The sequence below is a fragment of the Betta splendens genome, chromosome 9 (genome assembly GCF_900634795.4).
Source record: "Betta splendens chromosome 9, fBetSpl5.4, whole genome shotgun sequence".
In the NCBI taxonomy this organism is placed as follows: Eukaryota; Metazoa; Chordata; class Actinopteri; order Anabantiformes; family Osphronemidae; genus Betta; species Betta splendens.
Window position 1 is genome coordinate 7,374,216 of NC_040889.2, and position 27,992 is coordinate 7,402,207.

General features: G+C 46.2%; 4 protein-coding genes across 7 annotated transcripts; 2 read left to right on the forward strand and 2 right to left on the reverse strand.

Moving 5' to 3' along the window:
- Positions 1-1,775: 1,775 nt before the first annotated feature.
- Positions 1,776-16,226, forward strand: lrrc17 (leucine rich repeat containing 17). 2 transcript variants are annotated; one of them, XM_029161868.3, is made up of 6 exons: positions 1,776-2,028; positions 3,897-3,953; positions 6,764-7,114; positions 7,544-8,012; positions 13,859-14,014; positions 15,469-16,226. In XM_029161868.3, the coding sequence occupies exons 3-6, from the start codon at positions 6,842-6,844 to the stop codon at positions 15,903-15,905; spliced, it is 1,335 nt and encodes a 444-aa protein (XP_029017701.1). In that variant the 5' UTR covers positions 1,776-2,028; positions 3,897-3,953; positions 6,764-6,841; the 3' UTR covers positions 15,906-16,226. The 2 variants fall into 2 exon arrangements, with proteins under 2 accessions (XP_029017701.1, XP_029017700.1); XM_029161867.3 differs by lacking the exon at positions 3,897-3,953.
- Positions 16,227-18,001: 1,775 nt separating this feature from the next.
- Positions 18,002-19,918, reverse strand: LOC114862032 (ras-related protein Rab-19-like). Its single transcript, XM_029161871.3, has 4 exons — positions 19,724-19,918; positions 18,723-18,906; positions 18,543-18,646; positions 18,002-18,462 (listed from the first exon to the last, which is right to left on the reverse strand). The coding sequence occupies exons 1-4, from the start codon at positions 19,916-19,918 to the stop codon at positions 18,274-18,276; spliced, it is 672 nt and encodes a 223-aa protein (XP_029017704.1). The 3' UTR covers positions 18,002-18,273.
- On the forward strand, positions 19,245-24,287 carry LOC114862031 (tetraspanin-8-like). Of its 3 annotated transcripts, none has more exons than XM_055511624.1 (9): positions 19,245-19,630; positions 21,592-21,657; positions 22,005-22,118; positions 22,233-22,307; positions 22,417-22,515; positions 22,630-22,716; positions 22,851-22,910; positions 22,979-23,062; positions 23,145-24,287. In XM_055511624.1, exons 1-9 carry the CDS (start codon positions 19,574-19,576, stop codon positions 23,247-23,249), a joined length of 747 nt encoding a protein of 248 aa, XP_055367599.1. In that variant the 5' UTR covers positions 19,245-19,573; the 3' UTR covers positions 23,250-24,287. The 3 variants fall into 3 exon arrangements, with proteins under 3 accessions (XP_055367599.1, XP_055367598.1, XP_029017703.1); XM_055511623.1 differs by lacking the exon at positions 19,245-19,630 and adding an exon at positions 20,365-20,493; XM_029161870.3 differs by lacking the exon at positions 19,245-19,630 and adding an exon at positions 20,718-21,121.
- A 118-nt stretch (positions 24,288-24,405) lies between these two features.
- LOC114862029 (tetraspanin-8-like) lies at positions 24,406-27,910 on the reverse strand. The gene is made up of 9 exons (XM_029161869.3): positions 27,520-27,910; positions 26,760-26,825; positions 26,570-26,686; positions 26,419-26,493; positions 26,228-26,323; positions 25,819-25,911; positions 25,672-25,743; positions 25,513-25,596; positions 24,406-25,064 (listed from the first exon to the last, which is right to left on the reverse strand). The coding sequence occupies exons 1-9, from the start codon at positions 27,577-27,579 to the stop codon at positions 24,933-24,935; spliced, it is 795 nt and encodes a 264-aa protein (XP_029017702.1). The 5' UTR covers positions 27,580-27,910; the 3' UTR covers positions 24,406-24,932.
- Positions 27,911-27,992: the final 82 nt, after the last annotated feature.

A 27,992-nucleotide genomic window follows, 5' to 3' on the forward strand; every position in this document is an offset into this window, starting at 1 on the left:
AATGTCCCGCTCTACCTCCCAGGCAATGGCTGCTATCAGTTTTTATAAAACACAAGCCATGAACATCACTTGAAGCAAAACAAACATTTGTTCAGGATATGAAGCATATTTAGGTTTCACACGACAGCCTGGTTCTTGCAGGAATGTGTTTGAAGTGTTTTAACAAGGTGCACATCCTTTATCTCCCTACCAGCACCACATCTGGCTCGACGCACAAACAGACCTCATGCCTGGATGTGAACACACATCTGAACTCTGGCGCTTGTAACGTGTGTTTAGAGCAGACTACTGTAAGAGAGTGTTTGCTAGCCTGCAGGGAAGCTCTCCATCCCAGCTCCTCCCACTCACTGACAACAGTTGGTGTAAGTGCCCTCAAGTGTTTGGCAGTAAACAGTCCATTTAAGACGGTGCCGAAAGGTGGTCCAAATATGGAGCTGTTTTCCTCAGCCCCGAGGCCCAGAAACAGAGGAGACCAGACAACAACATGTTGATCATCAGGGCTCGCTGGTGCCATAAAATTACACATAATGCCCAGTGTTAGAAGATGAAACTATTCCTACGGGACCTGCTTAGTGTCAGAGAGACTAACTGACTCATCTGCAACAAGTGGTGGGGAGAGTCCAGCTACTGTGGGAATACTGCTGCACTTTTCCAAATAAACACTGAATGCGTTTTACTACCTGTAGAAGAAATGTCAAGGAAGTCAAGCATGACACAAATTATTAACCTGCCTGAAGCCTTAGGGTTTGCAGGGCACAGTATATGCTGCTATTTATCTCACAGTTCACTGAGCAGTTGGTCATCTGTGAAAAAATGACACATGCTGGTGGCGCGTTACAAAGCTCCGTGGTGACACCGGCTCCAAGAACAGCCACTTGTGGTACTTCAGCCGCAGCAAACACTGAAATTGTCAAATGGCAAGCGAAAGCGGGCCGAGGCGACAATAACCAGAACTGGCTCATGAAGGCTGGCAGAAAGTAATAATAGAAACAGTGAGCAAATGCAACCTTGTCTCCATTAGAGTGAGATGGGTTAGAGGAGGGTTAATGTGGCAGAATGGCTGCTCTGTGCTATTTGTTTATCTGTGGAAGGACTCCAGACATTTTCAGCCTCGCACATTAAAGTGCTTCCAGCTTAAAGAGCAAAAACATATAAAATGGGATAACTCAGCTTCTTGCAGTGGTGCAAACTGATGCAACGTGAGTTATGTGTGGCAAAACCTTACGAAATCACAAGGGTTGCCTAGAAAATGCAGGGCAGCGCGTTCCAAGGCCTAATAACAAAGGAGCGATGCGGTACTACAGCGGTGATCAAAGGCAGATGTTGGAGGCTGAGCGAAGCTATTTTGGAGCAAAGTGAAAAAGATTTACACGCGCAAGTCTGTTTGCAGGGAACATGACAGAAAAGCACAAGGGTGTTAGGTGAGTGTTTCTACGCTGCACAACCCACTTACTCTCGCAGTCCATCAGAACAATTGGCGGCACATCCCTGAGTCCTGGTTTCACTGAGAGGATGGGGGTATAGGGTTGTAGCCCTCCTACGCTCAAGTGTGTGTGTGTGTGTGTGTGTGTGTGTGTGTGTGTGTGTGTGTGTGTGTGTGTGTGTGTGTGTGTGTGTGTGTGTGTGTGCGCGCAAAACCAGATGCAGACTTGTGGTGCCTTTTATTTGGTCACTCTTTTGTTCTCTCTCTCTCTCTCTCTCTCTCTCTCTCTCTCTCTCTTTCTGCGAGCCATCTGAGGGGGGTGAAAAGCAAAACACAGAAAAGAGAGAGAGAGCGAAAGAGAGAGGCAGGTTGTATAAGGGGGCAGTCAATCACTCAGTGCATGCAGCTGGGGAGAGAGAGGGAGAGAGAGCGCGAGGAGGATCACCCAGTCCTCTACTCCACACTCTCCGTTCACAGACAGCCAGGCAGATTTTCTTGGCTTGGACGCAGCGCTCATGACAGGATTAGGAGCCGGGGACGCGGGAGCAACTGGAGATCGGCAGGTCCTAGTGAAAGAACCCGAGCCAGATTCACTCCCTGCACAGGTACGACTGGAACCTTTATAGACACTTTCATCAGCTCAGTCTGGCTGCAAAACATTACGCTTGGCACCACAGTTTAGTCCTCGCTGATGAAATCAGGGTCCCTGCAGGCTAAGAATAGACGACAGCATGTGGTGTTCATCTCAGTGTGAAATGGTGATAAAGCTGCTTTATAAAGAATCTTTTCCAATAATACTGTGGCTCCAAAACCAGTCCACGGCGTATAAACAAGATGAATGGAAGGAGCTTTATGATGATAGCACCTAGAACACCCTGTTTGTGTTCAGGATCGGGATGGATCTGTAGCTGTATCTTCCATTATTACAGATGTTTTGGCTCTTTAAAACCCCAAACAAAGTCTGCGTTTGAGTTGAACTCAAGCACAGTAAGCTCTTTCTCTGTTATGAAACTCCTACTCCGGCTTCGTTCGGCTTGTGCCAAGTTTACGGAGGTCACTGCATCCCCATGTTCATCCTTTTCCCACAAAGGCAGATAAAGCAAGCATCCAGCTGCTAAATTAACATTCCTCTCTCCCCTGTTGTGCTATGTGCACTAACGGGCCGGTGCGTATGGGATTTCTGTGCAGCTCAGCACCTCTGCCTGAGTGAGGGCTTATTTCATCCACTGACGCGTTCTCTGTACAGCAACTCTGAACTCTGGGTGCCCAGCAAATGACTCACGTTTCTGCACTTAGGCTCTTGTTGTTAAAAATGAAAGAGGACTAAGGGAATATGCTGTTAGCAGTGAGATGAGCCAGAGCGCTTCCAACATGTTGAGGTCAAGATTGCAAAATATTCCAAGATATTAGTGTGAATGTTTCACCACAGTGAGCTGCACACAGCCTGTGCTGGTACAGCGACACAGGGAGTTGTGTACCCAATGTAGTTTGCTGCGGCGCAACGTGTGGTTTCTATCTGGAAGTGTGCGCCGAGTGAAAAAAAGAGAAAGAAAGAAGCTTGACTTGCAAGATTACTGTAGGCTGATTACCACAGTTCAATAAAACCTACATTTCTGCACAGGAAGCAAAAGTCCAGGTGTGAGAACAGACGCCTCCAGAGCCAGACCCGACCAATCAGCCTCAGACGCTCTGGGTTTGAGTGTGTTAAACATCACATGGCTCACACACTTAATATTTCAAAAACAAAATACTAAAAAAAGCAGTCTTTATCAGCTAGCAGTTAGCTAGAACTGTGGAGAGACCCCACTGATGCTCTCAGACTCAGGCGTCAGCGCACGTCGTAGCTGCTATTTTCATGTCTATGTTTGGAGCTGAGATTAGACTAAAACAGATTTCAGATGGGTTTGTTGTAGGAACCACACACACAGGAGAGCACCAATCCTCTGCTTTGCTTTGTCACTCCACCTCTGACCTCCCCGCTGTGTTTTTCTTTTTTTTCTACCCTTCTTGTCTCCCCTAGTCTACAGAAATGAACATGTCTGGTTTCAATTAGGCTCTTGGGGATGTGCGAGTGTCCCTGCACGCTCTCTTCATACACTATATGTTTGTTCCTGTAGGATTTAGGCTTGGCCGTTTTCAGTCTTTCCTCTTTTTTCATTTTCCCCTTATAACTCACTGCTCTATAGCAGGCTGGTGGGAACGTTTCATGGTAACAAGACCTCTCGGTATGCACGCACATACAGGAAGCCCGAAGGGAACACAGTAAGGTCAGCTCGCATTGAGGCGAGCTGGCAGAGGAACGAATCTCAAGCCTGCTCCTTGTTCCTACTCTCGTACATGGGAGCTTCATCTGTGACATTTGTTCTACTACGAAGTAAATGCACGTTCTTGTTTTTGCACTCACCCCTCACTTGCTCTCTGCAACACAGTGGCCTTTGTGTTTCTTTCAACTGCTTTCTCTTTCCATCCCCAGTGACCTCTCCAGCTGTTACTGGAGCGTGAACGGCCTCTGTGGGCTGCACAGCCGCAGGTACAGCAGCTCAGCCTCCAGAGTAAACACAGTTTGTGTCTTGCTATGTCACAGCTCCTTTTGTACTTAAAGTCAGGCAGCAGTCTGATTATGTAATCGCCCTCCATTGACTGAATCAAAGCATTGTCGCTTGAAACTGATCAAATACGTCTCGTCTGTTGGCCAGAGGAAACTTCCCTGCAGCTGACATTTTTCTGTCTCGTGCAGCTCCTGGCATTGATCCTGTCTTTAAACTGGCACCCTGGGTCCTTCTGTGTTACACTTTCCACCCTGAAACCTCTAGAAACAGTGTTTAGATTGGTCGCTGTCTGCGTTCGGCTCCCACTTCCTGATGTAGGTGGTATGTGGGGGTTTAAGAGGCCTTGGTGGTGGTAACTCCAGTCTGCTGAGCCCAAATGGCCCATTTGAGACAGTTAAGGAAACACACGCGGACACAAAGGATGGGCCGACCCATTTCACTGGTGCGTTTTCCGTCTATGAAGACTGCCTGTAAACTGCGTTTCAGTGAACACTGTTGCATTTCTGTGCCACGTGGAGGTTCATTCACACATCCTGGTTCTTCCACAATAACTCAGCGTCAAACCAATAGATGATACTCTCCACGACATTTATAATCTATTTTGTGGAGCAATACAGTGCTTGCATCAACCATCAAGAAAGGTACGACCTAATACTCACTCAGACTCATTCTCCCCAAACACATTCCCCCAAAACAAATTCCAAGAGAGACACACGGCAGAATTGAGCATTCATTCCATGGTTTGTTTTGACTGAGGACTTGTTCCCCTTTACTCATCTAAAACACTGGCTCAGTAAATTGTTTTGGTTTAAAAAACCCATTAAAAAGATTTAATGCAAATCACAAAATGAGGATTTTTCCATTTGCTCAGCAGTCTTCACCGGCGCGCAGCGAGTTTCTGTGCAGCGAACACGGGTAACTAGAGCGCTATCATAACTTTTGACGTAATCAAACTCTTCTCTCTGGGGTTTACTGGCAGTGATTGGTTGTGGTCTCCCTGTAAAATCCACCTAATGTGGTTCGGATAGAAAAAATGAACACTGAGCCAGAGACAAAAACAAAAAAGGTCTAATAATTAGTGCTCAACATAAAAAAGAGGAACATTATTGTTAACAGAGACACTGAGGCGTTTAAAGTGCAGTGTTGTTAACGGGCTGGACTTTCACTGAGGTGTGAACAAGCTGATATAACTGTCAATCAAACAAGGGTTTTCGAATTTGACTCGTGAAATTATTTCTTTGAATTAATTAAGCTGGACAATAGGAGTAATGGGAACACTTTCCATGGACATGTAACTTTCCCCACCTGTTACTCACTATGACCTCAGACTCTTCCTGCAAACTTATTTCAGTCCATAGTAGGCGATATTCTGTCATCACTTCTGGACCAACCCCTATCTGGGTTCAGGGCAGATGGCAGAGGCACCAAACACATTTAGAGCAATGCATCCATTAAAGGAACACGGGGCTTTCTTCAGGGTGTGTTCATACAGGGACACGGTTTTTCTTTCAGTCTGAGTCGGGCTGGTCTGACCAGCAAAGCACTGGCGTGGCAAATAATAGCTGACAGGAAGGGCAAATTCAGGCTGGGCAGCGCACGAGGCACACCAGACTTATAGGTTTAGCTTGAGTGGGTTTGTTATGGTTCCAGCTGAACAGTGTGCTGTATGTGGCCGACTGACCGCCACCGTTTTCTAGGAAGGGCTGGGCCGTCTGAACAGCTGTGATGCAGACATGCTCTTAGCAGTGCTGGGTCCCCAGCCCCGGTCCATTACTACCATACTGTACTGGTCCATTCCCCCGTAGAGTACTGTATTCTAGACTGTGACCAAGGCTTTTCCATCCTAAACCAATTTAGCTGCACAGCAAGGGTACAGTTGCGTTACAGTAGTTTATATTAGGTACCTGTGCACGAGCAAAAGACTAAGCCCCAGAGGCTTTGTCTGGGCCCAATCAAGAGCCCTCTCTCACCAGTCTGGCCCTATGTTTGGACTGGCGCTGGTCTCACGGTTCGTTTACACATGGGTCTCATCATGCAACACAGACACATGTACAGTGCATGTGTTTGCAGAGGTGTGGTTTCCAGGCACATGGATAACAAACAGGGGATTCTATAAGGTTTTATGTGTAAAGAAAGAGAGAAAAAACACAGGTGAGCGCTGCTAGGTCGATTCCACCTCACTGCATGTGTAATTTTGCAGCTCTGCAGTGATGGAAATCCTCCTCGCCTCATCTGAGATGACGGATAATTGGACACATTTGAAGAGTGGTGGATGAACTGGAAAGTTCGTCCCCAGATACGTTTACAGCTGTGTCTGTCTGAATCTTGCTAACGTGCCCAGCCTGTTATTCACAATGGAACCACACCATCTGCACTGACAGGCTTGTTCCACTGTGAGAGACTGGAAGGCTGTGAGGGGGCTGCGGTTTGGTACAGTTGGCCTGAGTCAGCATGTGTGTGTGTGTGCGCACTGTCTTGGCAAATCCGCTGGCCGATCTTGCCTCTAATCACACAAGGGAGCCATGACTCACCTATTTTACCGGCAAAGGGCCATGCACTCACACATGCACACATGTTCACCAATCAGCAGCGGCAGAAAGTCCAGAACAAGCCCCTGAATAGGAAATGAAGCCTAGAATATAAAATCTGCCTTTCTTCGTTACATAATAAATATGAGCACTCCATTAGATCGGTGGCTTGTTAGTTGGAAGCACCGATAGCAAGACCGCTCTGAAGGAATTAAACAGGCATGATGTTTCCTGTATTCATTTCCCTCATTTCTCTTGCACAGCTGTGACCGGCCTCCTGCGTCCCGCTGCACCAGGCATCCAGCATCAGGCTAAGGCCCCCCTGACTCCTCCCTCCCACCATGCGCCTCCTCGTTTCGCTGCTCCTCCTGCTGCTCGTGCGCTCGGCCGAGCCCCGGAGGGGCCAACGCTCAAGGGCGGCGGACAAGAGTCCCGCCGGCCGCGTACGAGGCAGACGTCAGTTTGACATCACGGCACGTCAAACTCAGGAGTGTAAGGAATACGTGGAGGCGGGAGAGAAGTACCTGGACTGTCAGGACAGACAGCTCACCTCCGTGATGCAAGACTGGCCCAAAGATATTCACCACCTGCTGCTGGCCAGCAATAAGATTCAGGTACATATTGTAAAGATATTGTGCACTGAGGGAGGAGCTAGTGATTCAACGCTGCCTAATTCAGCACACTGAGCCCAGACCCAGCCAGCGTTTTGACTAAATGAGCATCTGTGCGCCATTTAGTTGCTGGGATCAAACAGGCTTTTTCCCCCGCTCCGTGTGCACAGATTAGCCGGATGCGAGTATCAGGTGTAGAAAGGGATTTTGCAAGGTAATAAATGAAGGCAAACGAGCCATAAACTCAGATCAAAACTCACAATGACAAATGGTCGTCATTAACTTGGACTTTCACAGAGCTGCGTTGATGAATGAAGGAGTAGAGGGTGAAAGAATGTTTTAATCTCAACCTGTTTAGGTTTGTTTCAGCGGTGTTTGAATGCCCCTTATATTCATTCTTCTTGTACTAAGAGTTCTTCTCCTTTCCTCTAGGTTTTGAGGGACAACATGTTCTCCCAGTTCACCCAGCTGAAGAGCCTGGACCTCCAGCAGAACGACATCTCCCTGGTGGAGGAGGGAGCCTTCAGCGGCCTCTCCCAGCTCACCACGCTGCTCCTGCAGCACAACCGCCTCAAAACGGCCACCGAGGAGATCCTGCTCCCGCTGCCCCGCCTCGCCTACCTCCGTCTCTATGACAACCCCTGGAGCTGCCACTGTCTCCTGGACAGCCTGGTCCGGCTGCTGCAGGTGCCCAGCAATCGCAACCTGGGGAACTACGCCAAGTGCGCGGGGCCGTCGTCGCTGAGAGGCCAGAAGCTGAAGCAGGTGAACGTCGACTCACTGTGCGACGCCGGGAAGCCGGAGAAAGAGAGGCCCAAACCGCCGCCCGTCAAAGAGAAGCAGCAGTCCATGTGTCACACATACATGTTCCCTAAGCCTCTGCTGGACTGCAGCAACAAAGGTCAGAGAAGGTCAAATTAACTTTAACGCCCTCTGTTACATCACAATGAAATGCAGACACCATCACATATTCACTGACTAGATGAAGCTAAGCGGGTTCCTGCATCGTCTTTCTGCAGATTTGGGTTGTGCTTCCTTTAGAATTTCGGCGGCTGCGATAACAATCAGTGCATCAGTCTGTTTGTGTTTTCTGTCTTGACACCACACGTCTACAGGCAGTCGAAACCGGACAAAACGGCCAAACAATTACGCATCCATCAAGCTAGAAGGGAAGGCGAGTGCCGTTCCAACTACCCCTCCACTTCTCCAGCCTCCACATCTGGTTCCCTCGCGTTGAGGCAGATATATGTCCAACCTCTCCAGTGCTCCATGAAGCTATTTGCTGCTGTGTTGCCTTCCAAGGCAGGCAGAGATGACAACTTTTGAGTTTGTGCCAGCAGATCACTCTTGTGGTTATTTCTCATCTTCTCCTCATTATCCTCCTCTCTTTTGTCCACACAAAGTCCTTTATTTCTGTCTGCGTCAAAGCGGTTAAACATGCCCAAATTGCATCCACTGTCAACACAATGAACTGAAATACTGTCTAGGTCTGCGATTCACACCAAAACATTTCCCACATTGAAAGAGGCAATTGAACGCGTCACTAAATGGATGGCTTGTGCCATTTAGAGGAAGCGATTTTTCACAGTGCCTCATCAAGTCAAAGCCACACAATGCAGTATCTGTGCTGTGTAAATGCTTCATGAAGCTTTTTGCATATTTTCCTAATCATTATTATTCTTTTTTTTAACCACTATGTGGTTTCCCTGTTTCTCTGCCAGGCTGATACCCCCATTCATCTCACCACATCTTCCCCCTCCCTTTTTTTTAACGCCTGGAAACAGCTCCCCAGCTTCTCCAGGCTGCTCAGCATGAATGAGATATGTGATGCCCGAACGTTGCCTAACACGCTACAGCTGCCGACCATGACATCCGATACACGGCTGCTGTGCTTGCAATTGGAGGGATGCTCGTGTAGTTGTTCTGACCCGTGAGGGGAGTCTCTTTGTTTAGTTTTCACCGTGTTGGCTTCCAGCAACAATATTTTCACAACTTTCACTTGGTCTATTATTTGGGTACAGTTCTGTCGTATAAATGCTTACAGCTGCTGGTGGACTTTTGTATAGGCAGAATCTTTGTTGATGTGCAACAGGATTGTCCTGAAATCCTGAAATTCAACCTCAAGCATCAACATACAAATTCAGACCAGAAAACATACTCTGATTGTTTTGTCTCAGCAGCCATACCCCCCCCCCCCCCCCCCCCCCCCCCCCCCCCCCTCCACCCCATATGTCTTTTCTTCCCTGGTTTTCCTCCCTGTCTCTGCGTCTCCCTCACTCTGGCTCAAGGACGACTTTCTGAGGTCAACCACAGCAGATTTCAGGCTCCACTTTGGTCTCTGGGAAATCTGTGCTGAACAGGGCTGTTACAGATGAGTTTCTCAGGGATGGAACGTTGACTTTGGGTTTCCGCTACTTACTTTGTTTTAAAGCAATTCCGCAGCTCATTACAGCAATGTCCAAACAGCCTAATACAGTAGTACAATAGTTGCACCCTGAACAGGTTGCCAGTCCATCACAGGGCAACACATAGACAATAATCACACTCACATCTATGGGTCATTTAGAGTGACAGCACGTCTGTGGACTGTGGAGGGAAACGACCCAGAAAGAAGCTGTTGCTCAAAATGATGAATCGCGGCAAAACACTAAATTTGAAAAAAATCAAAACATGTCAAAAACCGAACCTAGGCTCCAAAGCATAGTAACAATTCCTTAGAAGGAATGTTTTAATGGAGCATTAAGAAAAACCTTTCACTTCCCTCAGATTGGAAATAGAGTCAGCACAACACCAACAACCCAACGCAAGGCGTAGCAACAGTTACACAACATCCACAAACGTACAGTAACAAGGTGGGATTCAAAGTGACTTGAGGCAGCAAAGCAATGGGGGGATGGGCATGATGGGAACCAGCACACCATGGACACATGGAGTTAAAACAGTCCAGACAAACACATGAACACTTACGTGACCAAGTGTGATGAGGAGGAGAATCATCAGTCAAGGCATGAAGAGAAGGCTGAAAAGTCGCCTGTGTCAGCGATAGTCCTCAAATTTTCAGGCGGAATTGATTGTCCTAGATTTGACAGAGAGAAAACAGGACGTGGAAGAGACAAGGGGGTGTAACCTTGGTGAAATTAGGCAAAAACCAGGAAACAATGAAATCATGACAGAACCCACACAGACACGGAGAGAACATGGAAACACCACACAGAACACTGAAGTGCTGCTCACAAAACTTTTCACACATTTTTGTTGATTGTTTTGGCCCACGCTCAAAAACTCATACTGCAGGTCTAGGAAACATAAATCCACCTTATAAATTTCAGGCCACTTGCGTCAGCAGAAAAATCTCCCAGGTACAGGATTCATGACGCTCTGCTCCGTGGTCACACACAGGCGCACGCATGACGCGCAGTCAGGCTCGTCCCTGGACCGGGGACAGCTAGTCAGCGTAAAATGAACGCTCCTTACGGTCTCTGGAGGGACGGGCAGAGCTAATGGAGGAGCGAGAGGATAGGGTCAAACCTCTCATGTGCACCTACTACAGGATTAGTCTCTGCCACAAGTCGGGAAGCGTGGAGCTTCACTTGCACGGATTGACAAGTGGGTCTCAGATTTTCTCCAAGAGCGTTTCAGGCTGAGGTCGCCCGCTTTGTTTTACACTTTACATTTGGGTTGGTGTAACTGGATGACACCAGGTCATGACAGAAGGTCGACTATGCTGCGACACCGTGAATTGCATGTCCAGCTGTAGACACTTTGCTCTATATATAATGACCTCGTGTCCTGTCTGGACCTCGACTGTTGGCAATAAACAAAGGCAATCAGCCTTAACTTAGAGTAATGTGAACTACTACTTCTGTAGTTTATGTACGGGACAAATATGCTTCTTTAAACCAGCGTGTTTTAATTCATTAGTCCACTTGCTACATAAACCATACAGGGAGAATATTCTATACTATATATAAACATTATTTGTTTTAATGGACATTTTTTTGTACATTCTAAGCTGTGACAGCTGGATTTTGGCGGTATCTCTAAATCTAAATCTCTTCCACGGTCACTGTGAGTAAAAGCAGCAGGGATGTAAATCTGATTTAAAGCTTTAAGTGTGGTATGATTTAAACACCTGTGTCTGTTATTAGGGAGGATGTTCCTATTAATCTGTAACAGTGATATCCTATAAACAGAGCCGTCAGCCTGTTTAGAAAAGGCTTCACCTCTGCCTTTATATCTTCTGCCTAAATGATGACAGAGGACTGCGTGCATGACATAAATTCAAACAGAACTCAGCACGAGGCAGATCTATAGATCATGGAAACCTGTGCAGGATACAAACAGTAAACAGAGCCATGTTACATAAATGCTCATTGTTTATACTTCCATTGCAGTCGTAATTTATCTAGTCATGTCTTTCATGCAGGTCAGCGGAGGAATATGAACTATGTTTACCTGAGCTCATTCACAGCTGCTGTACCTATAGAACTCCTCCTCCCATGCACTTGTGAAAACACTTCCTATCACTCCCCAGGTCAACTGAGTGGAGTGAGTCCAAAGCACAACATCCACTGAACTGCGCACACTTGACTCCTTATCATGACAGTTTCCTACTCTATAAACAGTCCACCATACAGTATTAAATCAGAGAGTCCAAACCAACATGCTGTTAATGCTCTAAATACATACATCCTGCAGATGTACGTGAGAATTTCACCTCATCTGAAATAATAGGAATACAGACACATACAGACAGACACATTCCCTCTGTAACGGGGCAAATAGATAAACAGCCAGATTTATATTCAGCACCCCCCATAAATCATGAGCTATCTCCCAAAGCTATGTAAATATGTCTGTACATTTGTGTCATACTAACGCGTGGAACATCCATAAGGCGCTCTGACATAAAGCTGCTGTAAATTAGCTGATTTCCAGAAGAAGAGAGGTTTTCTGATGAAACAACAAAGACCACAACAATGAAACAACAAAGCGCGTACAGACAGGGAAGGTCAGAAGGGACAAATGTTTGCATGTGTGTCGGAATGACTCCAGCAGATTCAATTAAAGAGGAAACCACAGCAGATGTTAAAGTACAAACGCATTATCTAAAAGATTTGCTTGTTTAAAAAATCCAAGTCTAATCAATAGGCTTTTAATAGCATCAGTGACTTCCGCTCCAGGAAGCAAAGCCTAATAAGCCAAAAGGAGTCATATTTAACACAGCAATCAAGATAATGGCTCAACTGAACTTCCTTACTTGGCTCGGCTTTATTCTTTTCATTCATGCTAAGATGGACAGATTGATCACCACTTGTCCAGTCACATCCAGCTCTCTCTGAATACACAGCATGGGAGCCGGACTCTAATCTCATCTGGACGGTAAACGTTTGTCTTGAATCAAGAGACTGAAATCAGATGTCTATAAAAAGGATCTTGGGAATTTCATTCAGATGTTAAGCAGCTGAAAAGTGTGGGAATTCCCCCAGAATTTTGCACTTGACTAGGACGAAGATGAATACACACAAAAGATATGATGGGATTTGCAAAGACCCTTCTAGACTGTTGCCTTGTGATCCAAAGCCTCTTCCTGCATTTGAGAGCGTCTCACGCCACTCAGACAGTAGTAAATACATTTCCTGAGCGTACTGGCTGCATATGTGCACATGTCCTATCGCAACTGTGCCTTTGCAGCATCTTTGGCAGCAAAGCGTCTGTATGATGAGCTTTGTCGTGCACATCTGCACTGCAAGGGACTCCACGAGCATCCATCTGATCAAATTATACAGCCCGCGTAAATAAATACATGCAGGAAGCTTGTCCACATGGATACATGCATGCATGAATGCTCACAAAATGAAGCCGTCATTTCCTATGTGGAAATAAACACTGCCGAGGTATAGATCTCAGTCATCATGCCTTGTCCACGCTGCAGTGTTTCCTTTCAGCTGCAACTACTTTGCAGGTCGCTTCAAAAACAATCACCCACGTTCCCAAGATTTTAATCAGAACATAAGTCTGTCACAATCCCTGCGCTAACTAAAGTGATTTCAGGTCTAGAAAGTCCAAAATTCAAATAAAGTGAGTCTCGTTTTTCACTCCATCCAGCATCTGAAATCTCCAGATGTGTGCATCTGTTTCTTTTTGTCTGCTACACATGTCTAGATATAAGCTAAGGGACTGAAAGCGCTGAGAGAGAGATGGTAAAACATTTGAGAAACGTGCTTCAGCGTGGGACTTTTGATTTAAAACACCACAGAGGCTCCGTTATTGGGGTGGGAATGCGCTGGGATTAGCTGTTTCATACATTAGCGTCATCAAAGACGCAGAGCTCTTACATGTGGGAAGAGTGTCTGTTCTGTGCCTTAAATCCTGGCACAGAAGTGAAATATTGTCACACATGCAGTTACCCGTGACTCCATCTTGAAAACTTTAAATGTTGCAGTCAACCCACACAACATCTTGAAAATGTGTAAAGACGCAGACACAGCAGATTCCAGGTCTCCTGCTGATTCTGGGGGTTAGGGTTAGTTTTTTTTTTTTTTTACACATCTGCCTTTTGTCTTAATTTTTAAGCAAATACTTATATCTCACCACAATCCATCGTGTTTCTATTTTGGCAACTTTTACCCTAATAAACACTTTATTGGGGTTAAAGTATTAAATAATGCTGCCAACCCTGTCATTTACTCTCCCAGCTGAAGACCTCATGCTCGTCTCTCTCTCTGTCTCTCTGCCGTTCTGCAGGTTTGAGTCGCATCCCAGCCGATCTGCCGTCTGACATAGTCAGAATGAATCTGTCCAACAACAGCATCAAACACCTCAGGCCCAAACAGTTCCTGCTGTCCAAAGATCTCAAGCTGCTCAACCTTAGCAGCAACAGCCTGCACCACATTGACACAGGTAACTGAACGGCTTCATCTTGCGTCACCTAAACAATCTGCTCTTCTCTAAACAGACAAGAAGCAACGATATGAAAACCTCAACATGCGTCAGCAGTGAATCCAAACCATTTACTGTACAGAAGATTCATTTTTCTGTTTTGTCTAATGATGTCCTCTCGCACCTGCCCTTGATGGAGATCCTTCAAAACCTTGCAGCTTTGCTTTGCTTTACTAAGCTGAAGCACCACAACAATCTGCTGTAGCTCACCCAAAGCTAGTATCAGTCAGAGAAATTTTAAAAATGAAAGAAAGACTTATGCAACAGTATGTTCTGCAGTTACAGTGACACAAAGCTTTGTGTTTATCTGTTGCCAAGGTCAGCACAGCGGAAGGAAAGCCTGGGGGGCATCCCTAATTTATCACCTCTGCTCCAGCTGGACTACAGTCGGAGTCCTAATTTCTCCGTTAGCTCACAGAATGTACTGCATGTGCAAGGCTGGGGAAACTGATGATGGAGTTTAAAAACATTAATTTACTTGTTATTGTGGTTTATGGATCTGTGATGTTAAAGCTCTTAATGCTCTTGTCTTGAGGTCTTTCTGTAAGCAGAAGTGACAGCAGTGTCAGGGGTGGTTCAAAATGAAGAACCGCTGGCAGGAACAGTCATGACAGGTCATACCAACTGGGCAGCGTGAGTTGGGAAACACGCTTATAGACAGCTGAAGAATCTCGAAGAACCCAAACAACACACCTTTTAGGCCATTTTAGGCCAATTCAAGAGCAAAGTAATAAAGATAACACTGCGTGCTAACTGAATATATTGTAAGCTGCTGAGAACACTGCCTTAAGCTAACTTGCCTGAAGCGGCCCACACTGGGCTTCCTGTGGTTATAGTGGCTGAAAAACCAGACAACAGTAGCTGATTTGGGAGATAAGTCTCACAGGTTGGGACATAAAACATGCCTTCCACTTCTCCAGCTCCTCTCCTATAACTCCTTCTATCTCTGCCATCTTTAGGGCTGACTGAGGAAGTTGCAGGAGGAGTAACTTATTTTTTTACAGTCAATTTAAAAGGGTGTCATAAAAGTTGCAGCTGCTGATGCCCAGTCCATTTTCTCTAGATATTCTCCGAGGTACTGTTTGACTGTCTATTAAGCTGATCTATTTTTTTCTCCTCGTCCTGATCTCATTACCTCCTCTTATTGTGTGAAGATCAAAGCTGGGCTAGGCTGAGCTAGACCCAGGCTAGTGGACAGCACCACCTACTCCCATAACTCCCAGTACTTCCACTGAAACAGACATGCTGGCTCATGCACGCGCATACAAACACAGAATCACAAACTGCAAAAACCTGAGTTTACTCCCTAGATGTGGCAAAATTAAAACTAAACCAGACACAGACTGATGAGCAACGTTACTGTACTAATATTAGATGCCTTATGTCTTATTTCCCTTTCTTTTCTCCAACCCCAGCTGCGTTTGCAGGCCTGCTGTACCTGCGTGAGCTTGACCTGTCCAACAACGACCTCCATTACTTCCATTACGGTGTCCTGGAGGACCTCTACTTCCTCCGGAAGCTCTCGCTGGGAGGGAACCCCTGGATGTGCGACTACAACATCCATTATCTTATCTACTGGCTCAAGCACCACCCCGGGGTCTCCTACACTGGCCTGATCTGTGATGAGCCACAGGAGTTCAAGGGCTGGCGTGTTGAGGATTATGTCAAGACCTACAACGGGGAATGTCCCAAGGACAAACAGACAGAAGGGACAGATACTGGACAGGGAGGACAAGGCGGGTCGGACAATGAGGTAATGGGGACAGATGGGGAGGTGTCAGGTCAGGGAGCTAATCTGCCTCGCCCCATACAGGAGAAGCCAAACACATTTGAGATCATCAGGCTGAGCTAGAATGGAGGGACATCAGCAGACTGGTGTGGTTTTAGATAGGTACAGTACATGTACACAAGAAGGCGGTCTGTAGACAGGCTGAAGAACGGCTCAATCAGCGATTTGTTTCATTTAATTAGTGAAAGAAAATGTCTAACAAACAAGGTGCTATTTTCCATTTTGCAGTGGATGTTGAAAACAGGATATACTTTTCTTTACCTCCCATAAAAACTTTTTGTGGTCTTTTTTTTATTAACGTTTGATACCATGGCTGTTTCTGGAAATAAAGTTGGTTTATTTTATTCTGAAAACATGGTTTACTAAATGATCTTTTGCTCTGTTTCTCGGCCCAGTTATTTCTCCCTTCACCCTCCTCTCACTTCTTCCTTACAAAGAGTGTATAATACCAAGAAAATAGTTCAGAAATAAAAACATTTGACATTAACTATTATACTCCTTTTAATCAAATTTAGTTTTACACACCTTCACGTTGGACCGTAACACAACGCTGACGTCACACAGCTCCTCAGCACTGTACAAACCAGGCATCGGTACTTGAAATGCTCCTGTGCAACTACAAATTGACACATGTATATGTAGAAAAAGTTAGTTAGTTTAAAGCAGCAGTAGTTTTTTTACAAAGGCATTTATATACCTTTATAAAAATATCCGTAACCACACTGTGGAGCGTTAACTCACTTTGTAACACAACATTAGCTAGTTTTCACAAATGCTAAGTTACGTGCTAATGTTAGCATCAGATTATTTGTTTGTAACAACCGATATCATAATTTATGTTTTGTTCATTTTGAGCGCTTTCCACTCATAAATGAGTAATTTCTCCTTCTTTGAGGTGTTTCTAATTCATCGTGATTGTAGCGCCACCTACAGTTCCTCAGTGCGAAGTGCCGATATAAGGTAAGCGTGCGATATTTGGCCCGTGTTCCCAAATTCACAAGGTAGTGAGAGGAAATGAAGTGTCCAGATATGCATGAGTGGGAAATATAGTGGTAATATATTGTCTGTTAGCGCCTCCAATGGGCTGAAGATGAAATTGTAGCGGACAAGCGTGGGGGGGTCGGGTCACGTGATGATAAATTGTCACAAGGTACCGATGGTGGTAATGACTTAAGGTGCATCACCTGCAATTTTTAGTGTTTGCTAGTTTGTAGTAAGCGGGTGATGGGGGAAGGCCTATTTTCGTTGACCGCTCTATTATACCGATGCACTACGTTACTCTGGGGACTACTGGATGACGTATTTGGATGACATTATTTATGGTTAAAAGAATAAACGGAATACAAATATATTGAACCCGAGTCCGTCAGTATTTGTACGGAGCGCGTCGGTTCCCTCAATCAAGCGCTTGGCGACTCTGGAAATAGTGAAGCCTGAGAGAGTCGCCAACAGAAATGACAACTCAATCCGAACTTCCAAAGTTTTTCTACACTTAATTTATGCTAAGTCCACGTAAAATCAGTTTATATCATTTCCAGCTGTCTACTGCGTATTAATCAATTTATTAATGTTAACTATTTGGCATTCAGGTCAACAACAAGAAAGAAATGCAAAACGTTGATTAACCATTTCTGCTTTGGCAAAAGATAAACCTGCACCTGGACATTTAAAATAAATCAGCTAAGTCCGAGTGTACAGTAGATGCACAACGCCATCTAGTGTCTGTAGTGACGTAAAGCATGACTTAAACCAGGTTTCATACAGGCTTATTACAAATCAGACAGCATAAATAAATTGAGACATAACTCAGGTCGTGAATTTGTTGACATTGGACCAACACTCAACACTGTCCTAAGACACGTTCTAGTGATTTTATCTGTAACACCCAAAAAACATTTTAACCAAAACCTTCACAGAATCTCAGTCTCTCATAGCAAGGTTGACTTTCCCTGCTTTGCCAACAAATATTGACTTCCTAATATCCAATCATTATGTCAACTGAACGATCTAAGGACGTTTTCCAGCAAGGTGCAGCAGCAGAGGATCATCCAGGATTGAGAAATTATTGAACTGAACTAATGTCTTTCACAGATGTTGTACAACGAACACAGGCCAGATGTGGTCTTACTGTGGTGTGTTAACATAGATGACACTAGCAGTAAGTTTCATACTAAACCTTTCATTGTTTAATTCACAATTTGATTCCTTTTTTTTGTGCAAACTTAAAGATACGTACAGGTAACAGTCCCAGGACAGTGATCAGATACTAGCCTTATTTGTGTCCTTACAGCACCAAGGTCTTCAGATCTGGCATGTCATAAATGTTTTTGGTTTTTTAAATACTCTTCAATATTTCTAAAACATCCTCCATGTGCACAGCTGCCACTCACACAGTCGCCCTCTCTCTCTTCCACATTCACATCAGCTAAAATCAGCAACAGGACTTCTTCTCCGGTGCTGCGTAGGCAGCTGTCGGTCCATTAACGGGCCGGGAGTTGGCCCGGAGGAGAACCCGAGAGGCGTCCTTGGCGTCGACGTCCCCCTGGTGGACGTTCAGCCCGTTGCGGTGCAGCAGCTCCCGGGCCATCATGAAGAAGGCTTCTTCAACATTCTGACTCTCCTGGACACAGGGGAGGAGGCGGGGCATTTTCGATGACACATTTAACACGCTGATTAAATATGCAGATGTGCACTCAGTACCTTTGCAGATGTTTCTAGTGCCGCTAGGATGCCCCTCTCCTTTGCAAGGTCGCAGGCTTTCACGAACGGAACCTGCCGTTGGTCCTCCAGGTCACTTTTGTTACCTGCACGGTGACAGTTGGTGAGCTGAGCCTCTCTGATTGCCTTATGAATTAATGCATTTGGAACGTCCACGCGCACCTATGAGGACAAGCACCACGTTTGCCGCTCCGTACAGCTCCGTCTCCTTGATCCAGTGGGTCACCGAGTCGAAGGTGGAGCTGCGCGTGAGGTCGTAGGCGATCACGGCGCCGTGAGCGCTGCGGTAGTAGCTCTGGGTGATGGTGCGAAACCTCTCCTGGCCGGCAGTGTCCCACACCTGGATCTGTCACAAGGGGACACACGTTTGAGAATATCGTCGTTGGGAACGTCATCAAGATGTGTGAGCGACAACAAAGTACTAATCAGTAACACACACACACATATATAGACACAGGGGAAATAGCGCTTCACATTTCCTGGTCCCTCTTTGCAGACTACTCCCAGAGCATCTGACAGCACGGTAGCATGGCTACGGTTGCCGTAGCAACCACTCTGGCCTATTTGTTTTCAGTGCAGATAAGTTTGAACCATCCCAGCTGCATACATAGGGCTAAATTATCTTTTTACATCATTTTATTTTGAAAGGCAAAAGATAAAACGTAATACCTTTAACCAGACACACTTTGTGAAGCGTTGTTAACCATAATAAGCAGAGAAAACAAAGGTGGAGGAGTTTGAAACCCATCCTTCAGGTGAACGTGGGACGGCGCGTCGCGTACATGCTTCCTATTGTCTGAAAGGTCATTCGATGACATGTCACGGAGAGAACGCGTGCCCTGAATTCCTCCCTCGCAGTCATCCAACAGGGTTGTCCACAGAGCAGCACAGTCGGTGCAGTGGCCAACAGAGACTCCCCTCGCGGCTGTGCGAGAGCCACTGAAGCTACCTTTGTTTTTGATTTAAATAAGGCTACAGACCGCCGTGCCGCCCCCGTCTCCGTTTCACCGCTGATGCATGCGGAACCAGTTATTGCACTTCCTTTTTGCCTGGATGAGCGTGAAGTACAGGTCAGTCAAGTCAGCAGCTGGTCCGACTCGCTTTTACCTGCGCAAAGCAAGATATGATGCCCTGTTCCTCAAAAGCACAACACTGCCACTAACCTTCACTTTCCTGCCGTCTATGTCCACCGTGCGCACTGTGAAATCCACTCCGATGGTGTTCTGCTGCCGCTCTGAGAAAGTCCTCGACTTGAAATTCTGAACCACGCTGGTCTTGCCCACGTTGGAGTCTCCGATCAGAATGATCTTAAAGAGGAAGTCAAAGGTGTCATCGTGTTCAGGCCCGGGAGTCTCCATGGTGGAGGCAGTCGAAGAGAGTGATCCCACATGTACTGGAGGCCACTGTTTAGGACCAGCAGACGCTCAGTTGAACAAACCAGAAATTAAAATGCTGGAGGACAGAAAGTCACGTTCCACCCATAGAAGTGTGGGCTCCACTTCCTGAGAGAGGAGCATCAGGGTGAATCGAGGTTAACTAATCGGTGTGGCCTTTAAAACCTGTTCAGGGTTGTAGGAAAATATAACTTAAAGCTGGTAAAAAGTCTTTAAAAGTGTGTCTTGTGGTTCCAGCCAGGCCTCGTCTGCTCTCTCTCTCTCTCTCTCTCAGCTGGACAAAAGTGTCCCAGCGCTGCGTCTCAGGCGTTGACCCATTTCACGGCCCGCAGGAACATCCCACTCTCTCTGCCTTCCTTCACAGCGCTCGCTCAGCCGCCAGTCAACGACAACAGGAACATCATGTAAACAGACGCTCGTTCATAATGCGGGGTGGCGTTCAGGCCACCTGCTGCTCGTGCGTTCGCCGCCGTCTCCGCGTCCTCGCACCGGCGTCTCCCTTCACTCACTTCCAGACTCCCGCCTTTCGCTCCTCGCAGGTAACAATAGAAAGCCGCCTTACCTGTTCTAGGAATGTAGCCGAGCCCCTTTTAGCCCTGGGGGATCTTGGGAAATGTAGTCATGGTTAGGAAGCCCGTTTATAGATGTATTATAATTTTGAATAACGCGGACATTACATTCGCATACTAATAAAGAAAAAATAATACATGTTAGGAATAATGGAAAGACCGAAGTGTTTTATTTAAATATAAAAACAAGAAAAGTACAAAATAATGTAAGGTCATTCAAACACCTTAAGCTGTAAGAATCATTACAATTAATTAAGAATTATTACGATATGTTGTGGGGTCGTATTTTAAAAAGATTTGAAGAAAAATACGCCGCTACAGCAAATCATGGTTCCTTGCGTTGTGACTCGGGACTCGAGGATTTCCGACTGCACGTGAAGGTGTCGTAGCAACCTCATCCAGTAGCCCACAGTGACGTGCTGTGCGGATGCATAGATGCCCTCGCTGTCAAAAACCAGAGTCTGCGCTGGACTTTATATTATCTTGATGTAAAGGACGCCCGGGGAGACGCAGCAGGATGCAGCGGAGCGCAGTGGTCGTGGTGGCGGATAAAACGAGCCTGAAAAGGCCGTTTATCTTCACAAACGCTGTGCATATGGTAGGTCCGTCGCCCCGCTTTTGAGTGTAATTTAAGCCAGGAGGCCCATGTCACTGGCTTTCTAGGGATTGTGTGGTCTGGATGCTGTGATTCAGAGGAATCAGCGAATCCGTCACCGTTACACAGATACAGCGTTGCAATCTCTGCAGCACGTTTTAGAGCAAAATGTTCCAGGGCTACACACAAAGGCAGAGAATCCACCACAGGCTGCAGTGCTGGTTATTTATAGGGTCATTAGGATTAAAGGCATCTTCCATTCCTGCTCTGTAGCTTAACCGCACTCACGTTCACACTTGTTTGTGTTTATCAGCTGGGAGTCTTTGCAGGAACACAGGCCTGATCTTGGTGGAGGACCTACAGTGACGCCCAGTGAAGGCATCCTGCTCCTGCTCCAAAAGCCTCACTGGATTATTTTGTGATCTTCCTCTTCCACGTCCAAACATTAACAACCTGCTGTGTTTCCTCCAAAGGCGCTGTGCTTCTTCATGTTGACCATGACGGTAGCCTGGCACAGAGACCTTCTACAAACAGGCAAAGTAAGGCTGACTTCCGACGTCCTCCTGGGTGAATGAAGGGCAGATGTAGCTGCTGGGGTATCAGGGAACAGATGTGGGATTATTAATGCATGTGCCTACTATACTAGATCATACTAGGTATCTGCAAGAGCTGAGTAAGCGTCGCGTTCGTCAAAGTGTCCTTGAGCAAGACAGTGAGTTATCTTTATGCTATGGACACTAGTCTGTAGCTGACCCTGACCTTTGACCTTCTTTGTAGTGTTGCTCTCTTGCATCACAACGAAATGTCTCCAGGCTCGCGTGAATGAATGATTTGTTTAATAGTGGCTTTAATAAATAAAAAATCTTGATGTTATTTGCTCCCTCAGCTGGTGTCCAGCGTGTCTGTGGCGGTGATGTACATCATCGAGATCGGCTGCCTGCTGCTCTCGGTGCTCGGGATATTTGGAGCGTGCACGGGAAAGAGGTGGTGCTTCATCCTGGTAAGAACGATCATTTGGCGTCTGCCGTACTTATTGAGGTTTCAGTGTATGTATTTCAATGTATTTCTCATCTTTGTTGTTCCTTATATGTGTTATATGTATGTGTGTGTGCAGTATGCAGCTGGGATGGCAGCAGCCAGTCAGACAATAATTGTCAGAACGGCACTAAATTACCAAGATGTTTATGAGGTACAGTCCTAAATCAGTATATAATATTTACCATTACAGCTGTTCAGACTCGTGCAGCACACCTGGAAAAATAAGCAGTAATATTTAGTTTTGCGTTGTGTCTCCTCAGAAAAGTGTGGCCCGCGAGGAGAACAAGCTACTGTCCATGATGCCGCTCAGCACAACCAGCAAAGCCAACAGGACCCTGCTCTACAGTATTCAAGAAGAAGTAAGCAGCTACTGCTGACTTACAATTTTAGCAAATAACCTTGAGTCAAGTTGGATACAACTAAAAAACTAGATCATTTTGTGTGTGTGTGTGTGTGTGTGTGTGTGTGTGCAGTTTGAGTGCTGTGGTCTTATAGAAGGCTACAAAGACTGGGGCTCCTCCATCCCTCCCTCCTGTAACTGTCAGTATCCGGGGAAGTGTGTGAGTATCTCACCTTAGGCGCCTCATGCTGTGAAGCAGCCGTCCGACACAATGTGCAATGTTGCGGCGCAGCCACAAGCTGGCAGCGGCTTCAAGGGCAACAAAGACTCCAGGTGTCTGTGTCTCCTCACCAGATTCGGCTGCGGGGCAGCGCCACGCTGGGGGCTCCGAAGAACCAGTATGTTTATCAAGAGGTAAAAGGACGCCCCAGGTGAAGGCGGGCGACTCTGGCAGACGCTGACTTCCTCTCCTCTCTCCACAGCCTTGCCTGCCCATCTACGTCTCGGAGCTGAAGCTGGCCTTTTCGCTGACCATGGCTATTCAGTTCGGAAGCGGCGTGTTCTGGGTAATTCATTCAAAGTTCCTCCGTTCGCTGACGACGGCGGCCACGTCCTCTCACACCCTCTAACGTGTGTTTCCATTAACAGCTGGTTTTGCTGGTCATGAGCATCAAGCTGATGGGCCAGATAAAGCGGAAACAGGAGTTCATGGCTCTTCTGCAGTCAAACAGATACGTTCCCGGTGCCTTCTAGTCACCTCGTACATTTGAACGCCCCCTTGGAGCTTCCTTTCTCTGACTTTGTCCACCATAAACTGGCTACTTTACTGGCCCTATAGCAGCACATGTAATGATTTCCTGAGTGTTAATGCATGTAACAGAATCTACATGTAACCTACATGCACACATGACTGTTTCTTTGCCTTATTGCTGTACAAAATAATGCATTTTAATGAGATTTGTAATAATCACGCCAGTGTCGGATGATTTAACATAACGTTCTGCATAAAGCATTGCTTTCACACCCCAACATATATTCTAGGTCTTTGTAAAGACAGATATTAATCAAATTGCATTTATTACACATACAGCCTTTGCTTTAGGGGGGGAAAATATCTTATGTTACAAAAACCAAAAATCTTTGCACCTTTAAAAACGAATGAATCAGTTCATAGGTTTAATTAAACATTTGTCAACTGGACCAACTACTTTTAAGCACATTCAATTTTTAGCATTAGCCGCCAATAATCTATAAACAAATATGACCCTTATGTAGCCTCTCTCTTAAACTGTTTACAAAGTGCTAATATTAAAATCGTATGTTACTGATTATTGTATTTTATTGGGTAAATAATCAGGTTAGGCGAAGGAATGAGCCAAAGCTCTCACTGCAGCCTTCATTCTTGATTTTGATCTTGTGGAGAAAGTTCGTCTGGGCCCCTGCAAACAGTTCGCGAAGCTCTCCTAGGAAAACACGTCATCCGTTTTCTGAAGGCTGGACCATCGACCGACACCAATCTCACCGACGAAGCCTTTTCGCCCTTTCACCACATCAGACCAACGACTCGCTGCACCAGCTGCCTGCAGTCGAAATGTCTCCGCGACCGAAGGATTGTCAAAAGAATTTCATCTGAAACAGCGCATTCAACGTCTACCTGTGCACTTTAACCATTAATGCCTAACATACACATTCTGCAACATATACCATCATTATTTTTATTTTTTTTTTAATCTATGGAACAAACTTGTGTAATATTTTGTTAATAGCCGGAATAAAAATGTGTGATACTTGTTTCTTTCGGTGTTTTAGCTTTTATATGGTGGTTGAAAGAAAATAGTGTTTGGAAAAACACGTTGCAACATTTGAGTTAGTGGATTATTGTTAAAATTACAGTAGTAGGTGAGGCAGGTTTTGGGTTAATTTCTTTAATATTCATCGTTGTTTCTCTGGGCCATGAACAGAAGCACCTGGTCATGTAATATAAAAATGTACTGAGTAGGTTACAGAGACACAAACACACACATATAAAAATACATGAAACAATAATATTTTTACATTCAATTTAGCAAAACATGGCATTTCAGATAAACTAATTACAACTTGTCTACATCTGTACTGTAAGATGTCACATCTTCCTCAGCGCTTGTTTGCTTTTTTCCCTAACGACCTTATTTCATTATTGTCACTAAAATGCAATAAATTCTTTTTGGATAAAAAAGTTATGTCATGTTCACATTTTTTTATGAATTTACATTTATTATTTATCTTATTTTTATGCAATTTTTTATGCAATAGAAATGGTTAAACATAATAAAACCCCGGCAATAAAAATGACCAACATGTTCAAAAATCATAAATACACCAAGGTTTGTACAAATCCCCTTGTTACCGAACACCAACACACGTGAAGAGCAGCCAACACTCACACGTGGGGGCTCAGGTGTCGTCGGGGTCCACTAGGATGGTGTAGACGCCCGCTTTGGCCTCGTGGTTGAACTCCACGGTGGGGGTGGCCACCTTCTGGCTCAGCTGACACAAGATGATGACGCACAGCACGACCGCCAGAACCTGGAGCACACGAACACCGACGGAGGCGTGACACAGAGCTGCGGTTTCACAGAGGAACTGAAGGGGGCGAAGAACGGCTGAGCCACAATCAGCGATTAAACCACAACGGCAGTGAAATCCCACACAGCTGCACAACCTGGAACGCATAGCTGGGCTGTGCTGCAGTTTGATAACATGGAGCCATCGTGAACTCAGGTTATTACTCATGCTACTTATATTTTTTGTGGTTGAGCAAAATTTTCCCTTAATGAACCAGATAAAGCAGATGTGTAAACACTTTTTCAGACTTTCATCATAATTCCCAGTATTGTCGTCACAAGACTGTTTTTTTCCAATTTGGCTATTGGTCTCTGGAAACAGTTGTCATTGGCAATTGCTCATATGAAGTTCATAACGTCTTTAGCTGCTCACTTGCTGACACTGATCAAACAAACAGGCAAATACTTACCCAGAGTAAGGTGACTCCCAAGATTACGCCCAACAAAATGCCCAACATGCCCAGTGTACGATCTATAATTTTGGGGATGCATGGCTGAAACAGAAGAGCGGAGGAGCCGGGGTTAGTGTGACTGGCGCCTCTCTCACCCGCACATCTTCACCTCCTCACCTCTCCGTAAATCATGACGGGCTCGTCGCCGGTGTGCTTCTCGGCCAAGCTGCTGTTCCGCGGGGCGGCCACCTGAAACAGCACAGCAGCGCGTGCTCAATGTGAGCGGGCTCAGGCAAACGAATGACACTCGCGTGCTCCACTCACGCAGGGCGCCGTGGACGTCTCCGCGCACACGCACGACTTGGGGATGTCGTAGCCCCAGTCCAGGTAGCCCTGGTCCAGGCCGCAGCAGTGGAACTGGGGCACAATGGAAACACACACACACACACACACACACACACACACACACACACACACACACACACACACACACACACACACACACACACACACACACACGTCAAGCTGCAGAAATAGCTCCTCGCCACCGCTTCTAATCAGCGACAGCGGCCGAGTCTGAGACGTGCGGACAAATATGCGGCCCTCGTGCCAGAAGCTTGTGCTTGTGTTGATTTACAGGAACACTCTATTTTATAATATGTCACTCTGTTCTCCCTTTCCCCGCCTCACAACACGCACACAACTGCGTCTCGAGCCACACGACGTCACCTACTTCGATCTCCGCCCCCTTGAAGCCTTCCAGGAAGCTCCTGCTGGAGTTGGACAAGTGAAACGCGTCCAGGAAATGCCTCTTCATCTCCTTAGCCACCTGCACACAGCAAAACCAGGCGTGGGCAGCGTAGACAGGCATCTTAGACAGGAAGCAGAAATGCCAGCGGCCGCGTTTGGGCACGTTCGTAGTACCTGAGGTCGAGCAACCAGCGCGTTGATTAAACAGCCCATCATGAACAGACTGCCCAGGATCATCCCAACGGCAAACTGGAACAGGCCACAAGTTGGAGGTAGTGTTGGATTGAGTGAGAATACTGCAGTGCTGCACTGCTCCTTTACCCACCAGTATCAGCGCCCACTTCTTTTTTTTGAGGGCCCCGAACATGCCGGCGATGGTGATGAGCAGGGTTAGGATGGAAATGACGTACATGCCATGGAGGGCCACGATCACGTTCTCCAGCTGTGGAGGAAGCAAACGTCAGGGTGGTGCCATCACGGCGGATGCGGACCTGTGCCTTCGGTGCAGCGGTTACCTCTTCGTCTTCGTGGTAGTATCCGTGGCTAAACAGGGTGAAGGCCAGCAGCAGGACACTGATGGCCTGTAAGCACAGCAGCACAGTGATGCGTTCAAGGACAGCGGCGCCAAATACAGAGGTTTGCATTCATCTTCAGGAGCATTGGAAAGTCCGGTTTTACTGTAAGAACACACGCATGTGAACCAACTAGAAGTCAACACAGTTGGGCTGCATCACATGTTGCACAACCCAGTTCGGAGCCACTTTGAAGCTGGATGTTTGTTTTCTTAACAATTCTTAAACCTTGCGTGTGCGGATTTTATACAGGGCGGCTGGAAGGAAACAAATAGAGAAATAAATGAGTGAACCTGAAATGTAACAAACCTCTGAAGCCGGAAGCTCTTACGTGAGTGTAGATATTTTTTGGTATTTGGTATGATATTTTTTTTTCTGGATTGACTCTGGAGGACATTTTCCATCATTTACAGACATGCAGCCAAAACAAATCGGCACAGTAAATCAAGAAAGTAATCAGCTGATTAATCACTTTTACAGCCAATAACTAAGTATGTGGTTTTTCTACAACGGCCGTGTTGTTTACTACATGTTTCAGAAGCAGAGGTTTGTTCAATTTAAGCTTTAACATGTTATAAATATTTCCATTTACACAACAAAATCACACTCTCCACCGACTTTTTCTTTCTAGGCTTCTGCGTATTTCACGCCTGAGCTGCGCTGGCGCAGTAAAGAAGCGCATCTGTGTAACCGAAGCACTCACCCCGCTCACGGCGGTCGCCGCGATGAAACCGCGCTTCACCCAGACGTTCACTTTGCCCATGCTGCGTCAGGTCAGAGGAGTGGAGCTCTTCTAGGAGAGAGAGAGGCAAGTGTGCGTGTAGCCTTGTTGATGGTTTGAAGGGAGGAGAGGAGTGGAGTCGCCCCATGGTCCGCTCCTCAAGGCCCTCCTTTCCTGCAGCAGGAGGTGGAGTTGGACGGTGGGAGGAAATAAGAAAGGGGATGTATGCAGCGGCTACGTGCTAAATGTGAACTGATTGATTCGTGAGGAAGGTGTGGAAGTGAAACGTGAAGGGTCTGAGCCAGTTTTGGACCATGACCACAACACAATATAATAATAATAATAAAAGCTTTTTAGGAGTAAGGAGAGGTGTTACGAGGAATGAGGAAAAATGAGGATCCAGGTTGATCCAAGATAGATGAAATCAGGCCCTGTGACCACATGTGGCCAGTTTA

Coding starts and splice junctions, on each gene's coding strand:
- lrrc17 (XM_029161868.3), top strand. CDS start 6,842: ATGCGCCTCCTCGTTTCGCTGCTCCTCCTGCTGCTCGTGCGCTCGGCC. Junction 7,115..7,543: donor TGGCCAGCAATAAGATTCAG/GTACATATTGTA, acceptor CCTTTCCTCTAG/GTTTTGAGGGACAACATGTT. Junction 14,015..15,468: donor CCTGCACCACATTGACACAG/GTAACTGAACGG, acceptor CTCCAACCCCAG/CTGCGTTTGCAGGCCTGCTG.
- LOC114862032 (XM_029161871.3), bottom strand. CDS start 19,918: ATGGAGACTCCCGGGCCTGAACACGATGACACCTTTGACTTCCTCTTT. Junction 18,907..19,723: donor TAGACGGCAGGAAAGTGAAG/GTTAGTGGCAGT, acceptor CCCTTGTGACAG/ATCCAGGTGTGGGACACTGC. Junction 18,463..18,542: donor CACTAGAAACATCTGCAAAG/GTACTGAGTGCA, acceptor CCCTGTGTCCAG/GAGAGTCAGAATGTTGAAGA.
- LOC114862031 (XM_055511623.1), top strand. CDS start 20,380: ATGCGGGGTGGCGTTCAGGCCACCTGCTGCTCGTGCGTTCGCCGCCGT. Junction 22,119..22,232: donor AGAGGTGGTGCTTCATCCTG/GTAAGAACGATC, acceptor GTGTGTGTGCAG/TATGCAGCTGGGATGGCAGC. Junction 22,717..22,850: donor GTCAGTATCCGGGGAAGTGT/GTGAGTATCTCA, acceptor TCTCCTCACCAG/ATTCGGCTGCGGGGCAGCGC.
- LOC114862029 (XM_029161869.3), bottom strand. CDS start 27,579: ATGGGCAAAGTGAACGTCTGGGTGAAGCGCGGTTTCATCGCGGCGACC. Junction 26,826..27,519: donor CGGCGACCGCCGTGAGCGGG/GTGAGTGCTTCG, acceptor CTGTGCTTACAG/GCCATCAGTGTCCTGCTGCT. Junction 25,744..25,818: donor AGACGTCCACGGCGCCCTGC/GTGAGTGGAGCA, acceptor GTGCTGTTTCAG/GTGGCCGCCCCGCGGAACAG.